At 48.0% G+C, this 16,563-nt stretch overlaps 1 protein-coding gene across 1 annotated transcript; it reads left to right on the forward strand.

The window, feature by feature from the left end:
• Positions 1-10,375: 10,375 nt before the first annotated feature.
• On the forward strand, positions 10,376-16,435 carry LOC149325316 (uncharacterized). Its single transcript, XM_089563517.1, has 3 exons — positions 10,376-10,694; positions 14,898-14,993; positions 15,767-16,435. Exons 1-3 carry the CDS (start codon positions 10,490-10,492, stop codon positions 16,372-16,374), a joined length of 909 nt encoding a protein of 302 aa, XP_089419643.1. The 5' UTR covers positions 10,376-10,489; the 3' UTR covers positions 16,375-16,435.
• Positions 16,436-16,563: the final 128 nt, after the last annotated feature.

The following is a 16,563-nucleotide window of genomic DNA, read 5'->3' on the forward strand; positions in this document are numbered from 1 at the left end:
AACCACATTACAGATAATACGATTCGCCTGTTTTCTAACGACCTCAATCACTGGTATTATTTTGCCGAAAAACAGCTCCTCTTTAACTCAAGAAAATGATTTAATTATTGGCAGGGTTCCTTCATACACCTGGTATAATCAGTACGGTTCTAAATCAAAATGTTGAATGGAAATGGCTTCACTGAAACAAAAATCAACAATTATTGACAACATAGAACACAGAAAGCTTACCTTAGGATGCCTTATCGACTTTTCCAAGGCCTCCGACAGGATTAATCATGTTACCCTTACTGAGAAGCTATCAGTATACGGAATTTGAGGAAAGGCACTTGGCATTATAAAAAGTTATTTACAGAATTGTGTGCAATGCGTTTATATTGACAAACATAAATCAAAACACAAATCCATCCATCATGGAGTACGTCAGGTAGCATACTGGGACCTCTAATATTTAACATTTACATTAATGATCTAGTTCAAAATTGGTAAGGGGGCCGAGTATATAGTATATGCAGACGACGTAAGTATATTTATATCAGGATCCGATGGTAATGAACTAATGCGGAAGGCTGATAGGATTTTAGCCAAACTACAGAAATGGTCAGTGAGGAACGCGTTACTAATAAATACCAGCAAATGAAAGGCGGTACAATTTACAGCAACAAATTATCAACACAGCTCTGACTTTCCGCTATTCCTAGAAAATAAAGCAATAAAGGTAACCGAGACAGTCAAAACACTAGGCTTACACTTCAATTAACATTAGCTTTGGGACGATCGCATAGAACACCTACTAGTCAACCTTGCCCGTGTGGTAGGTATTTTATGAAGATTTCAACGAACGTATACAACCAAAACTAAGTTTTCGATCTATCATGCCCTGTTTCAACCCAACATTGACTACTGCCACCTAATGTGGGGAAATACCACTCTCACTAATATAAACAAATATTAGTGCTACACAAAATTGCATTAAGAGCGATAGGAACCGTTTCATATTTGTCGTCCTCAACACGGCCATTTTCTTGATACTGTATTCTAAAGGGTCTAGGTTATATGAATGTCGATTATTGACAGTTTATAAGACAAAAATTCGTCGGAACGTTAGTTTACTTACCCGCACGTCTAACTTCAGAAAAAACCCACCCCCTCACCTCACACGGCAACACGAATATTGGTATATACAACGACCATGCACGAATTATGGCTTTCAAGCCCTAAGGTACACATTATCCTTTACTTTGAATCAGTTCAAGGACAACACTTTAACCATATCTTCTAAGAGATTGCTTGAGATGCTTCTGTAGTGTCTTCCACTTGTTCGTGTTGTACAATGCTCTTCGAAGTTGTTTTTGTGCTTTCTGCAGTGTCTGTTTTCAGAAATGCGAAAAAAAGCCTAGTCAAAATTGCATTTTTATACTCTGGAAGCTATTACCAGCCTTCGTGTATCCGGCGTAAGTGTTCTTTTTTGCAATTATTGTAATTCTCACTATTTTATGACATTTCTCAGTACCGCACTGCCGAACACACCATAGGTGAAGGTGAGCATAGTCAAGCCGCTGTAACGGGACTTTTTATCCCTTCAGCTAAAACAGAAGTACATAAACTACATTGTTTGGAATAAAAATATTACATTGTATTGTAATGCGCAGTTTGAAACGACACACACCGAACGAGGCTCAAACATTCAGCATGGCCTGTTGCGCAAGTGGAAGGAAGGTGGCGTCAAATGCAAGGAAAAAATATTGAAGGCCCCGCCCTCAAATTCAGGGATACTGAATCTCACTGTAATTGCTTCGTCTGCTGTTGCCTATTTCCGCGTTGCACGTGACAACCCGGTCCTGAGATCTTTTAACGCAAGTGTGTTAGTGCCCCCATCTTGGAAAAAAATCTCTGCCGTGGCCATCAGCGTTGGCGTTGGTGGCGTCGGCTTTGGCCACCATTTGAAGCATCGCAGAGGAGCCGGAACAACCAACCGTTCTCCCAACCTATGTGGGCCACCAAGGTCACGTGACCTTATGATATCATCACTGCTTGCCCACTCGATTATGAGCAAAGTGACCACCGTGGCTGGTGATAGTTAAACTAATGATTGGTCGCTGGAGGTTGCTCGGTAATATCATCTTGGGTCTCACAAGCCCCACCAGGTGACAGCATCAGCCGTTATTGGGCAACCGCACATTGCTTAAACGCTGCATCACTGCGCCAGGACTGATATGAGGACTCCCACCGATCTATGAATATAAAGAATGAGCAAATTCCGCGTGTGTGAGTATTGTCTCATTAACTCTACTTCGTCAATACCTTCAGGCGGAGCTCATGTCTCCCCTCAAGTTTTTTTGTTATTCCAACTGCTATAGAAAAAAAAACTATCGGGTGTCCATCGTTCGCTGGTGCGGTAGATCATCGCGAAGAGCTCAAGCACTATACGAGATGTATGGGGCCATTTGGGCTAGAGTTCCCACTAGAGTTAATACGGTTGGCCGAAGCTATAGTTGTCACTTCATCCCGGTTAAAAAGCATCAAATCCCAGTTTCTAGATGCACCTTGTGTTATTCACCAGAACAAACTAAGTGCAAGAAGTGCAGAGATTGTGCAGGAACAGAAATCATTACGGAAACAACTTTTGCAGAGTTACTGTCGACATGACAGGGTAAACACAATGACTAGGGAAGTCAATTCTAGGCATATACCGCTCACCTCGAATATGGACGTGACGCCAGCTTCGTACAGCACAGGAACGAAGACACGGGTGGCAAGCGGAATCCACAGCAAAGCCATAGTGAATCCCCACATCAAGTGCCATCCGTAGGCGTGAAAGTGCGCTGTGAATCCGACAAGTCCCGTCGCAGAGAACAGCGAAGCCACGGAAGATGCCGCGAGTGGGAGGACCTTCAGCACGCGACCTCCGAGAAATATCTCCGATTTTGCAGAGCTGCTACTGCCGCTTCGTGATCTCTTCCGGCAAGACAAATACATACCGAGGCTGAAGTTCGCAGTTACTAGGAGCGCGAAGAGTGTTATGTCCACAGCTTGCAGCATGGCTAGTGATCTTCTTTATCGCTAGACGCGCTTTTTGGAGGCTACACAATGTACTGTCGCGTAAAGGGCCGTTGACGCACCTAGAGACCACGAGCTGTTGCGGAAGTTGGCCAGGATAGTACGTAGTCAATCTGTGACGTGGATTGTTCTATCATTCGAGTGCAATCGAGCGATGTTGTCCTTTCCTGAAAGCCGATGCTTTGCGAATTTACGCGGCTGATAAAGATTCTCGAAACACGGTTTCTTTGTCCTGTGCCGGCACTGCAGCGCATCCCCCCGTGCGGAAATATTTTACTCCTCGTTTGTGATGCAGCGTGCTGTCCAGCTCAGTTTTGGGCAGATGGCATTCAGGTGTTAGACCCACTTATATTCGATGTCTTTCTTATTTTCATTCCCTCTTAATGGTTGTGTTCCGCTCATAGGCAGCATAGAGGAAGGAAAAAGGAAGAGAATGAACAGCTGTTGCAACCGTCGCTGTAGTTAACTCTGTTTATGCTCTTTCCAGCTTCTACTGCGCCTCTGGGGCGCTTTGACGGTCTTGTTTTTCTGGTCTACAAAAGCGAAAGAAATCTCCAAAGGCCGCCCTATTTTCGGTATTGTGTCAGTACCCAATTAGCCAACCGGCATTCAGATCCGCATACGCTGTTTCTGATCATAACATTTCACAGCTGCAGCTATCCCCGCATGCCCGCTGACAGGCAGGCTTCTTTGATGTGCACCCAGTGGTGTATGCGGAAAGTCAGGCTGAAAATCGGGCAGCGCCCGTTGATTGCTCCGGAGCATTAATTGCGGCTCGGAGTAGATTGCATCTAAAGAAGGATGGATAACTGGGCGAGTTTGTAATAATACATCGTGGGAGGGAACAGCGCGAACAAAACGACAGACGAAACAAGAGGACACACAGAGGAGCGCTGACTTGAAACTAAATTTTTTATTGGAAAACAAAAAGATATATACATCACAATCACGTGAACAAACAGAGCAACGAGCATTGGTCTAGCGGAATCAAGACCATCAAACGCACAATATGCCACGTGGTGAACTCCGAACAAAGGCACCTCTGAGAACCGAAATGAAGCAAGTCACGAATTATCCAAAAACGATACTTCTTTGTCAACTAATGCCAAAGAAGGCTGGCTGATACACTGTGATTCTTTCTTCCGCATGAAATAAGCTTCCATAATCTCCCTTGTGTATTTATCCCGGTGTCTAAACAAAATTTTAGTTTTTGTGATCAAAGGGCGGCACTTTTTCTGTTTTTTAGCATTTTCCTTCCCACACTCGCGGCAATGATCTTTCAGATGAGAGTATCTGGTGTCTGATAGTGAATTAAGATGTTCCCTCAGGTGAACATTAACACATCGGCCTGTCTGACCAATGTATACTTTTTTGCACGAGAGTGGAAGCTTGTAGACTACAGAGCATGCGCATTCCACCAACGGTGACCTGTGAGTAACACGGCATTTGAATGGACTAACTCCTAATACATTTTCACTATACATTTTGGGCTTTGCCGGGCCATCAGAAACCGTAGTGAAAATGTATTAGGAGTCAGTCCATTCAAATGCCGTGTTACTCACAGGTCACCGTTGGTGGAATGCGCCTGCTCTGTATTCTACGAGCTTCCACTCTCGTGCAAAAAAGTATACATTGGTCAGACAGGCCGATGTATTAATGTTCGCCTGAGGGAACATCTTAATTCACTATCAGACACCAGATACTCTCATCTGAAAGATCATTGCCGCGAGTGTGGGAAGGAAAATGATAAAAAACAGAAAAAGTGCCGCCCCTTGGTCACAAAAACTAAAATTTTGTTTAGACACCGGAATAAATTGACAAGGGAGATTATGGAAGCTTATTTCTTACGGAAGAAAGAATCACAGTGTATCAGCCAGCCTTCTTTGGCATTAGTTGACAAAGAAGTATCGTTTTTAGATAATTCGTGACTTGCTTCATTTCGGTTCTCAGAGGTGCCTTTGTTCGGAGTTCACCACGTGGCATATTGTGCGTTTGATGGTCTTGATTCCGCTAGACCAATGCTCGTTGCTCTGTTTGTTCACGTGATTGTGATGTATATATGTTTTCGTTTTTCAATAAAAAATTCAGTTTCGAATCAGCGCTCGTCTGTGTCCTCTTGCTTCGTCTGTCGTTTTGTTCGCGCTGTTCCCTCCCACGATGTAGATTGCATCTGTAATTTTTGCGCAGAGAGACCTAAGGATTGAATCGATGCGTTTTTTTCTTGCGCCTTGGAAGAAACGATAACGTGGATAATTTGTTTATGCATTCAACACGGTAAGCCTGAGCGGAAACGGGGGAGAAGCAAACCGAACAAAATGAAATTCTGCCACAACACTGCCTCAGTGTTCAACTTAAAGCTTTAGCTTAGCTAGAAGTGTTTACATCGGTGTGCTGAGCAAACGTGAAGACCAAATCGAGACATCCGCGGATGTTTCCTTTCCGGAAACATGGATGAATGGATGGATGGATGGATAGGAGCGCCCCCTTTGAAACGGGGTGGTGGCAAATGCCACCATGCTCAGCTTTTCTTCTTTATTTTTTTTGTTTACTGTGTTGGCAATTCTCATTAAGAATCGCCACCATCTTTACCTACGGTTTCCTACAATTCTAATCTTATGCCACATCTCTGCTTTTCAGCCACCAATCCTGCAATCGCTTTTTGCTGACTTCCACTGCACATCCAAGGCCCAAGCAGCGCCATCTACCTCATTGATTTTGCACTACTATGGCGATTTACAGCCACCTTCGCTGTATGCGGTATATTTCCTCGTTATATCAGCTAAGATATTTATAAGCGTTTGCAACACAACGCCACGAATCGTTTGACACCATCCGAAAATCAAGACGACAAACGGTTCGGCCGTAATGGCCGCCGTAAGGTCCTCAGAATGCACGGTTTGGGTGCGATAAGGTCGTTGTTGCGAATTCCGTAAGTCATATGGGCTTCATCTCAATTGGTAATTTTATCCTCAGAATACATGCAAAGTCATTTCACACAACTTCGAACATTCTGCGTTAAACGGATGTTTCCCAAATTTACGCAAATGGTGATACAGGGGGTCCCAATTCGATGACTGCTATACTGGCACATATAAAACCTATCGAAACTTTAGGTGTCTTAATAGGTGTTTAATAATGTTTCGGTGTTTTAATAATGCGGTTGCTGTTTTGCTCGATTTCAATTTCAGTTTCAGTTTGGTCAATTTCACCTTCATTGCAGACAGTCGCGTCGCTGACAAATGTAAACAGTAAGAGCTAGCACCCATAATTTGCGCTGTATTCGGTGCTCCACCTAGAACTTTACGCTGTAAGACGATATGCCGCTCCTGCATGCGACGAAGTTAGTGCCAGGTATCTACGAGCTATGTGCTCGGCGCGGCCGTGTATTCGCGGAGAATTAGTACATTGGCTGCGGTTCTCGTCTCTGAGCGCAACTACTCCTGTATGAAGAAACTGCTCTATACCACAGGAGTTCATGCCCCCTTCGTTCTCGTCTCACCCTCAATGTAGCAGCCGTATTTTCCCAAGATATGCTCCGCGTTCCCGTGGGTGTATATAGCCGTCGTTGCTTCGGCACGACACGCATCTTTCAAGTCCTTTCCTTTCAGCATCCTTCTAAATGCAAGTGTCTCTGATACTAGCCTAGCATTTTACTCAGGATTCTCGTCTGTACTGTCACGTAGCAGTTGGTACAGGTAGCGCCGCGTCTAGACGGCAGAGGAACGCTAACACCGAGAAGATGCGAACGCACACCGCGACGGCCAGGATGGAACGTCCAGTTTCGTCTTCTTCAGCAGCGAACAGCGGGGCGCACGAGCTGCGTGCCGAACAGCCGCCGAGCGGCTATTGTTGCAGACGCGGCATTATTTACTCTCGAATACATCACATCAGCTCCCACAAAAGATCCATTTCTTGAAGTTTGTATGCGCCCAATAGTTAGTACAGATACTTTAATTTCATTGCATCTGAATTATGTTAAACTAGCTTGAAATTCTGATTACATCGGTGTAAAGAGCAAGGTAATTAAGAAGATCTTACAGTGGATTTTCATATTACTATCATTACTCTTATCGCAATCATTAGTCTGGATCCAAACCCTAACGTTGGCTCACTGCAAAGTAATACCCGTATTTAAAAAAAAAATTACGGAGAGCACTTAAGACTAATTGCATGCTTGAATGCGAAAGCAATGTCTCAGTGTGAGCTGTGTTGCGAGGTTCATTAAAGATTCTTTCCTTCCTAACGACACACTCACTCAGCAGCGCAAGGAAACGCATACACTAGATTCACCTTTATTCTCCAGGGAGAAACGCAGTTTTCCGCACCGTACGCTCCGGTGGCCTTTCTTTGTCGGACTTATCTTGCGTAAGGTTATTAACCGGTTCTTCTTCTTGCGAGACACAGAAGATACGTTTCTACACACTGTTTTTAAAGTTTCTTTTGCAAGAGCTTTACCGATGGTTGATGTATCAAGTGTTTGTCATTTCACTGGCGGTACGTAGGGTCATTTCTGTGAAACTGTCCAAGCAACCTGTTCCTATGTACCCGATTCGGCGTGGAATATTTAACTAGTTTATATCGTTTATGGTTCAAGAGGTTTTAATGTCCCAAAGCGACTGAGGCTATCAGGGACGCCGTAGGGAAGGCTGAGGAAATTTTCGCTACTTGCGATTCTTTAACGTGTTCTGATATCGCACACTACACGGGCCTCTAAAATTTCACCTCCATCGAGAATCGAGCGCCGCGGCCAGTATCAAACCCGCCTCCTTTGGGTCAGCAGTCGAGCACCATAAGCAATGAGGCACCGCGGGGACCCATTGAAATAGTGTTATAAAAACGCAGTTTTATAGAGATCTTGTTGAAGTAACCTTCCCTGATCCTGTGTATCGGTCACTCTACACTCTTGGACCGGGCCAAAATGTATTGAAACGTGTGGCGACACATTCTGCCCATCTTTACGCGCAGCCTACGCCTTGTTATGATCCGGCCCAGCGTAACACGGCCACACGCTGGACTGTCACCGATGAAACTCAGCGCCAACGCTGCGTCACCCGAGGCATGCGTCGCCAACGTTGGCTACAAAAGCAGGCTGCCCGGCTTGGAAGGGCGGCTTTTTCCTTCCGTTACCGAGACGAGCGTGGCGTTGGTATGCTCGTCCGCTACAACCGCTGGTCGAATAAACAGTTTTTTACGTTTTTATGTTGGGATTCATCCTTCAGCAAAAACGAGATCCCAGATCCAGTGACCTGGACAACGGAAAATAACGCATCGCTATGGACGAGCACGAGCAACAGTTTCCGGAACGGCACGGCCAACTCAATGCTTCCGTGCAGCAGCATCCCGCTGACTCCGCCAAGGACTTCAAAACCCCGGCCGACGGCATTCCGCGCGCTGCCCCGCACGACGTCTGGCCTGTCGCTGTCCAGCTTCCGCCATTTTAGTCCGACTCGCGTGAGGTATGGTTCGCCCAAGTCGAGGCCCAGTTCACCCTCGCACACATCACGCAAGACCGGATCCGCTACAATTATGTTGTCGTGCACCTCGATGCCCGCTACGCCAACGAGGTCCGGGATATTCTTGCCAACCCACCAACGACCAACCCTTACGAACACCTCAAGAGTGAACTCATCCGCCGACTATCACTGTTTGAAGTCCAGAAGGTGCGACAACTACAGTCCCCAGAGCTTGCAGAGCGCAAGCCTTCGCCGCTCCTCCGCCACATGCGTGCTCTCGTGGGGAACATGGAAGTCCAGGACTTACTGCGAGCATTTTGGCCTCAACGACTTCCACCGCACGTCCAGGCAATTCCGCAGGTTGAGCTTGCGCCACCTCTCGACGAACTTGCCGGGATCGCTGATCGCGTTCTCGAGGTCGCTTTGCCGCAGTTGTCGCCGACCGTTCAGGCTGTCGCCGCACCGCTGAACATTACAGAGCTTGCGCGCCGTACCGGCGATATCAATAGACAGCTCAGCTCCATAGCTCCATTCAACGTCATTTGGATCAACACTTGCCGACGCGCCACCCGCAGCGCCGTGACCGTAACACCACCCCGTCGCAGCTGCCTGGTGACGACGACCGGTGCTACAACCATCGACGCTTCGGGGACAGAGCACGACAATGTCGACCACCCTGCTCCGCTGGACATAAGGGAGACACCAACGGCAGCTCGTAGGCATAAATTTGAGCTGCCAACCTGGAGGCCGTCGCATTTTCGTCACCCACCTAATTGCAAAGCAGCGGTTCCTTGTCGACAGCGGTTCCGACATCTGCTGCTATCCATGAGCCCACCTTTAAGATTCCCGTCCTCCTACGTCTTTCGAGCTCAGCGCGGCAAATCGGTCCACAATCAAGACTTACGGCTCACTCCACCTGCACGTCGAGTTTAAAAACCTACGCCGTGACCTTCATTGGAATTTTCTCATCGCCGGCGTCATCGAGCCAATCATCGTCTTACACTTTCTGGCGGACTACAACCTCCTTCCTGACTGCCGCCACGACCATCTCATCGACGCAACAACGGGACATTCTTCGCCAGGACAGCGATAGACTACCCACCAGTCAAGCTTCAAAGTACTGGGTGTTGAAAATCATTCACCTGACCACGCCATCCTCGCCGAATTTCCCGGTTTGACGCTCTCTAGCGGGTTGCCACGTGAAGTGCAGCACACCACTGTGCGCTACATCCGGACCACCCCAGGCCACCCGGTTTTCTACCGCGCCCGTCGTCTTGCCCTGGACAGCATGCGCATAGCCAAAGCAGAGTTCGAAGCCGTGCTCCATGAGAGAATCGCCCGCCGCTCCGACGGCCCATGGGCCTCGCCACTTCACCTTGCCCGCAAGAAGACCGAAGGCTGGCGGCCCTGTGGGGACTACCGTGCCCTCAACTCTCGCACTATTCCGGAGAGGTACCCACGTTTTCTCCGTGATAGACTTGGTGAAGGCCTACACACAGATACCCGTCAACCCAGACGACGTCCCGAAAACTGCAATCATTACCCCTTTCGGCTTGTTCGAGTTTCCTTCCTTCATGCGCTTTAGCCTGAGGAACGCTGGACAAACCTTTCAACTCTTCATCGACGAAGTCGTTCGCGGCGTCGGCTTCTGATTCGTCTATATTGACGACATATTGGTCTTTTCCCATAACGCCGACGAACACCACACGCACCTTCGTCTACTTTTCCAACTCCTCGATGACCACGGCCTACTCGTTGTATCAGATTGCAGTTTATCAGCTCGGAAGCGAAGCAACTTGCCCCTTTCCTCCTCCCAATCCCTTTCTCTCCTTTCGTTCTGTGGTCTTGATAATGGCCCGAAATAAACCGCCGAGGGCACACTTCTTGGGTCCGCGTAGCACCTTGCTGCAATCAGAACCTGTGTATTTTTAACGCTGGTTACATGGTGTCAGAAATGGGATCGAAGCCGCGCCAGAATGGATGTTGTCAAGCCTCCAGAACTGATGCACCTGGCAGGAAACTTACGAAGAAACTGGCAAATGTTCAAGAAAAAACTGGAGCTTTTCTTCACGGCAACGCCTACCACGCCACCCAGGACGGAAGCCGCCAAGACCGTAATCCTTCTCAGTGTCGCTGGGGAAGAGGCCCTCGACGTCTATAACAACTTCTCCTTTGCACAAGGTGAGAGTAATGAAGACTACCAGACCGTACTGCGAAAGTTTGAGGAGTACTGTGCTGATGGCGGGAACGAGGTGTATGAAAGACACGTTTTTCGCCTTCGTACGCAAAATGAAGGAGAGCCATTTGAGCAATTTCTGCGGCATTTAAAGAAGCAGGCGAAGCTGTGTGAATTTGGCGTGCTGGAAGAATCAATGATACGAGATAAGGTTGTTTTAGGTACTAACGATCCGAAGATGAGGGAAAAAATGTTTCGAGAAAAAGACCTGACGTTACAGAAGGCAGAGAAAATGTGTAAAGCGGCCGAGGTGTCAGCGCGGCAGAATGCCGTTTGGTCGAAAGACACCCAGCACGTTTTCTACACCCACAAATCTGAGCAGAAGCGGAAAGCTTTTCGCTGTCAGCAATGCAACAGAATGCATGCAGAGAAGGAGTGCCCGGCGTATGGAAAGACATGCTATGCCTGCAAGAAGCCAAACCACTTTGCGGTATGCTGCAAGCGTCGCCCGAGCCGACAGATAGATCAGGTTCAAGAAAATAAGGCAGAGGACGGGTTCGACATTTTAGATATCGGTGTTTGTGGCATCGAAAAAGGGGCCGGAGCAGATTGGACGGTTAGCGGAAACATACGTGGCCACGAAATCAGGTTCAAGGTGGACACAGGTTCGCAAGCGAGCATAATTCCTGCGACTGTTTACCGCCATCTCAAAAAAACTCCGAGCCTCCAGCAAAGTACTGCTGTGCTGAAAGCTTACAATGGCAGTGCCATAAAGCATGTCGGTTTCGACGCAGAGGTTCTTTTTCTGAACGGTGTGGCGCAGGCGGTGACGTTCTTTGTGGTGAAGAAAGGCCGCCAGGCCATATTAGGACTGCAGGCATGTCAGCAGTTTGGGTTAATTCCAAAAGCTGTGGATTCAGTGAAGTGGACTAAGCAAGCACCGAAAAAGGTTTTTCCAGACTTGTTCCTGGGCACGGGTTGTGTCGAAAGGCGGTACCGGATGGTTCTACGAGCGGATGCTGTTCCAGCCGTGCATCCAGCACGGAGAGTTTCTCTGGCTCTCAAGGAGCCTCTCAGACAAGAGTTGGACCGCATGGAAAAAAGTCTTCCATCATCAAGAAGGTGGATGAACCCACAGAATGGGTGAGTCCTTTAGTTATAGCGCGTAAAAAGAATGGAGCGCTTCGTGTCTACATGGATCCGAGAGAGATCAACAAAAACATAAAGCGCGAGCACTACCCCATGCCAACAAGGGAAGAGATTGAGGCAGAGCTTTCAGGTGCGAGGTATTTTTCCCGCCCGGATGCGAACGCAGGCTTCCATCAAATCCCATTGGACGAAGCTACATCTCAAGTGTGCACGTGTTTGCGACCCCGTTCGGACGCTACCGCTTCCTTCGTCTTCCCTTGTGAATTTCATCAGCAAGCGAAGTTTTTCAAAAAACGACGTTAACAGAAATTTTCGACGGATTGGCAGGCGTCCGCATATACATTGACGACATTCTAGTGTGGGGTGACAGTGAGCAACAGCATAACGAGCGCTTGCATGCCGTACTGAAGCGGGCAGAACAAGCCGGGCTGACATTTAACCTGCAGAAGTGTGTTTTTGGGTCGGCAGAAATTGAATTTTTGAGCGACGTAATAGGTGAGCATGGCATACGCCCAAGTCGCAGCTTAGTTGATAGTGTCCTGTCGCTGTCGGCCCCGAGAGATAAGCATGCGGTGCGCAGAATGATGGGCGTTGTTAACTACTTCAGAAAGTACGTCCCGTCCCTTAGTGATAAGACAGTCTTGCCAAGGTAGATGTACTAAGGCTGCATAGAAGCCCATACGTTCAAAACATGGCGGCTCATGGTGCGCAGCCAGCGCCGTCTGCGAAATGCGTGGACAACTAAAAAGTGACGTCATAATTAAAACAAAAACACGACGTTGAAGTCACGTGTTTTAGTGACGTAATATTGGTGACGTCAGCGTCACGTGCTGCTTGGCGGGAAAAATAAACCGCTGTACGCCGCGACGTTTCAGCGCGACACCCGACACGAGAACGAAGAAAGAAGACACGACGAGTGCCGACCACCAACGCTATCTTTAGGTAGTCAGTTCTCGTTGAGCCTTTTTCCTTCGTCCTCGCCTCAGGTGTCGCGCTGAATGTCGCAGGCGTAGCGCTGAAGCGATGAAATGTGACGCCGCCAGACAGGTTATCGCTCGCACATCGTGCAACAGCACACCTCTTTTTTGCGTACGGGGGCCCCATGGCCACAGACGATGCCCTTTTGGGGCAAAAGCGACAGAACCGCACCCAACCGAACGAAACTACACAGAAGCGCTGGCAAAAGGGAAAAGCGGAAACTGTACACGAACGATGCACACCAAGAACTCGAGCAACAAGCAACGAGGAAAAAGTAGGGCTAGCAGAATCGAGTTTCAAACAAAAGCAAGCAGAATGGTCAAAAGATATGACAAGGGTATGACATCAGAGCACCGTCAACCTTGGCATCGTCCCGCTGCCATTGCCGCTGCTCTGAGCGAACGCTGTCATAAAAATTTTTAGAAAGCAAGCGCTATACTTTCTAACAAAATGCGCACAACTAAAACATTTTAAAAAGGAATCACTGCAATTGTTTTCGAATGCTTTTGAAACACAAAATATGTCCTAATTATTTTCCTCTTCTACTCGTGTTTGTCCACTCATTTCATTTTGGTGCTTTAGTTCCACCACTAATTTGATGTCGCTAGCACTTGGTTCTGGACCGCATTCAGGCTCCGGCTTCGCGACCTATTTCAATTGACCTTGGTCTTGCTGCGTAGCCTCGTAAAAGAAAACGTCATGTTTGAATGGACGGCCGCGCATGAGCTGGAGTGGGCAGAGATCTGCAACGCATTAACAAGCCCTCCGTTACTCGCTCTTTTTGACGAAGCGAAAGAAACAAAGATTACGGCGGACGCTTCGGGGACCGGTTTAGGCGCTGCGCTACTTCAACGACATGGCAGTGAGTGGCGCCCAGTGACGTCCGCATCAAGGACCCTAACAGATTGCGAAACACGCTACTCTCAAATTGAAAAGGAAACGCTTGGCATAGTGTTGGCATGCGAAAAGTTCCACCATTTTGTTTATGGCCGAAAGATCCTGATCGAAATTGACCATACGAGGGGGTACCCAAAAGAAACCGGACTAAATTTTTTGGTCGGCAAAGCTTCTGTGGTACCGCGTTTTGACACTAGGAGCGCATAGAACGAACATTCCAGAGTCAGTAAGCCGAGTACCGTCGTTGAAGGAGGTCAGACAAGTTTAGGCAGAGTTTTAGAGTGACGACTGTTTTGTGTGAACGTCGTTTTTGCAATGGCTGATTTTCGTGCACAGCGTGCGCCGGTGAAATTCTGATTTTTGCTCGAAAAAAGTTGAATGGAAACTCTTGAAATATTAAGAAAGACGTACAAGGACGATGCTGTGGGGACAACTCAAGTGTTCCTGAATAGAATCCTGAATCAAAGCAACAATCATGCCAATGGAAAACTTCAAATTCACCTCGCCTCAAGAAAGCTCGTCAGGTGAAACCAAACCTCAAAACAATGCGGATTTGTTTTTTCGACGTGAGAGGAGTCGTTCATTGAGAATTTGTTCCGCAGGGTCAGACAGTTAGCCAGGCTTTCTACTTGGATGTTTTGAAAAGATTGGGCAACAGTGTGCGGTGGAAGCGGCCAGATTTGTGGCGGTCGGGTGACTGTTTTTTCCATCATGGCAATGCCTCTGCTCACGCAGCTCTGTCTCTACGACAATTTTGGACCAAAAATGGCATGACCCCTATTCCTCAACCCTCATACTCTCCCGACCTTGCCCCGTGCTACTTTCTTTGTTTCCTAGAATGAAAAAATAGGTGAATGGAAAGCGTTTCGCTGATGTTCCTGAGGTGAAGAAAAAAACGACGGAGCCACTGTCAAGCATCACAAAAGATGAATTTAAACAATGTTTTGAAAAATAGAACGAAAGATTCGACATGCGTATCATTGCAAGTGGGGAATACCTCGAAGGAGAGTGAAGGTCTGTGCTTAAAATGTGAACAAATAAGTTCAAACAAAAATAAGTCCGGTTTCTTTTGGGTACCCCCTCGTAGACCCCTGCTTGCCATTTCACAGAAGAGCATTGGAGACATGCCAGCACGATTGCAGCGTTTTTTCATTAGGTTTCTGCAGTATGACTATACTTTGCAGTTCCTGCCTGGCAAGGACTTGTTGCTGGCAGATATGCTGTCGCGTGCACCGGTGGCAACCAAGTTGTCGAGTGCGTCATGGAAAACAGACGGCGACGTGCAATGCAGGTCGTTTCCAGCATCGTAAGCACACCGATGAAAGTGCGGCTGGAAAAGGAGTGCAGCGAAGACCCGTACTTGAGCGAGGTGCGAAAGCGAATTTCGCTGGGTGCGGCCATCGACGCTGAGCTCAAGCCATTGCTGGAGAGCTGTCTGTGGTGGACGGAATACTTCTGAAGGGCTGTAAAGTCGTCATACCTAAAGCTATGAGAGAAGAAATCCTTGAACGAGTTCACGAGGGGCACCTCGGATTGAACAAATGTAAGGCCAGAGCAAGGAGATTGGTATTCTGGCCTGGGCTGAACAGTGCTATTGATGCGCTGATTCGGGGGTGTGGTACTTGCCAAAAGTATGCATACAACCAGCAGAGTGAATCTCTCCTCATGCAGCCTACCACCGATAGGCCGTGGCATCGCGTAGGAATTGACCTCTTTCAGTTCGGAGGCGCCTCCTATGTGGTAGTATATGACACCCACTCGAATTTCCCTGAAGTGGAGCAGCTAAGGGTCACAATGGCAAAAGAGGTCATAGGGAAAATATCCGCTATTTTCTCGCGCCACGGCATCCCTGTAGAAATTTGTACAGACAATGGGCCCCAGTTCGCATCGAAAGAGTTTCGTCTCTTTGCGCAAAAGTATGACTTTCACCACATCATGTCGAGTCCTGAATTCCCGAGGTCTAATGGGTTAGCGGAAAAGGGGGTTCAAATAGTCAAGCGCATCATTGAGAATACCAATGAGTCCCGCAGTGACTTTTGGTTGGGTCTGTTAGCGTATCGCTCTTCTCCCCTGGAAGATGGCCGTTCTCCTGGCGAACTGCTACGAGGCAGGCACCTCCGTAGTTCCCTACCTCGGTACAACGAGCAGCCAAGTGTCGCAGTGCTGAAGCATCGCCAGTCCTTGGTAGGCAAGGAACTGTCACCACTGAAGGAAGGAATTTCAGTTCGTGTCCAAGGCGACAACTGGGCACGCACGGCGATGGTAGTCGAGAAAGCAGCACCGAGGTTGTACGTGGTGGAAACGGAGGACCAGCGGATCCTGAGACGGAACAGGCAACACATACTACCCATTCCCGAAAACGTCGGCAGCCCTGCAAAACGGTCTCAAGGAAGTGAAGACCAGATTATCGACAGCCGTGGGGGACACGCGGACACGGACCAACAACATATGGTGGATCCGACACCTGTAATTCACGGATCAAGCCGGGATGCCGCCAGCCCTCAGCAATCGCAAAGGCCAAGACCAAGCACGGTGGATCACACTACTCCGATGCCTGGCACAGATCACTCAGTCAACTCGCCAAGCCTACGAAGATCAACCAGGCAACGTGCGGAACCTCGAAGGCTTCATTATGACAGCAACTTTCACCAAGTTTCATAGTTTTTTATTGGGAAGAGAAGATGTATCAGATTGCAGTTTATCAGCTCGGAAGCAAAGCAACTTGCCCCTTTTCTCCTCCCAATCCCTTTTCCTCCTTTCGTTCCGTGGTCTTGATAAAGGCCCGAAATAAACCGCCGAGGGCACACTTCGTGGGTCGGCGTAGCACCTTGCTGCAATCAGAACCTGTGT

Source organism: Amblyomma mixtum, chromosome 10 (assembly GCF_055824585.1).
Source record: "Amblyomma mixtum isolate Tamu chromosome 10, ASM5582458v1, whole genome shotgun sequence".
Taxonomy (NCBI): Eukaryota; Metazoa; Arthropoda; class Arachnida; order Ixodida; family Ixodidae; genus Amblyomma; species Amblyomma mixtum.

Coding starts and splice junctions, on each gene's coding strand:
- LOC149325316 (XM_089563517.1), top strand. CDS start 10,490: ATGGATGTTGTCAAGCCTCCAGAACTGATGCACCTGGCAGGAAACTTA. Junction 10,695..14,897: donor CAACTTCTCCTTTGCACAAG/GTGAGAGTAATG, acceptor TATACTTTGCAG/TTCCTGCCTGGCAAGGACTT. Junction 14,994..15,766: donor CATGGAAAACAGACGGCGAC/GTGCAATGCAGG, acceptor TGGGTCTGTTAG/CGTATCGCTCTTCTCCCCTG.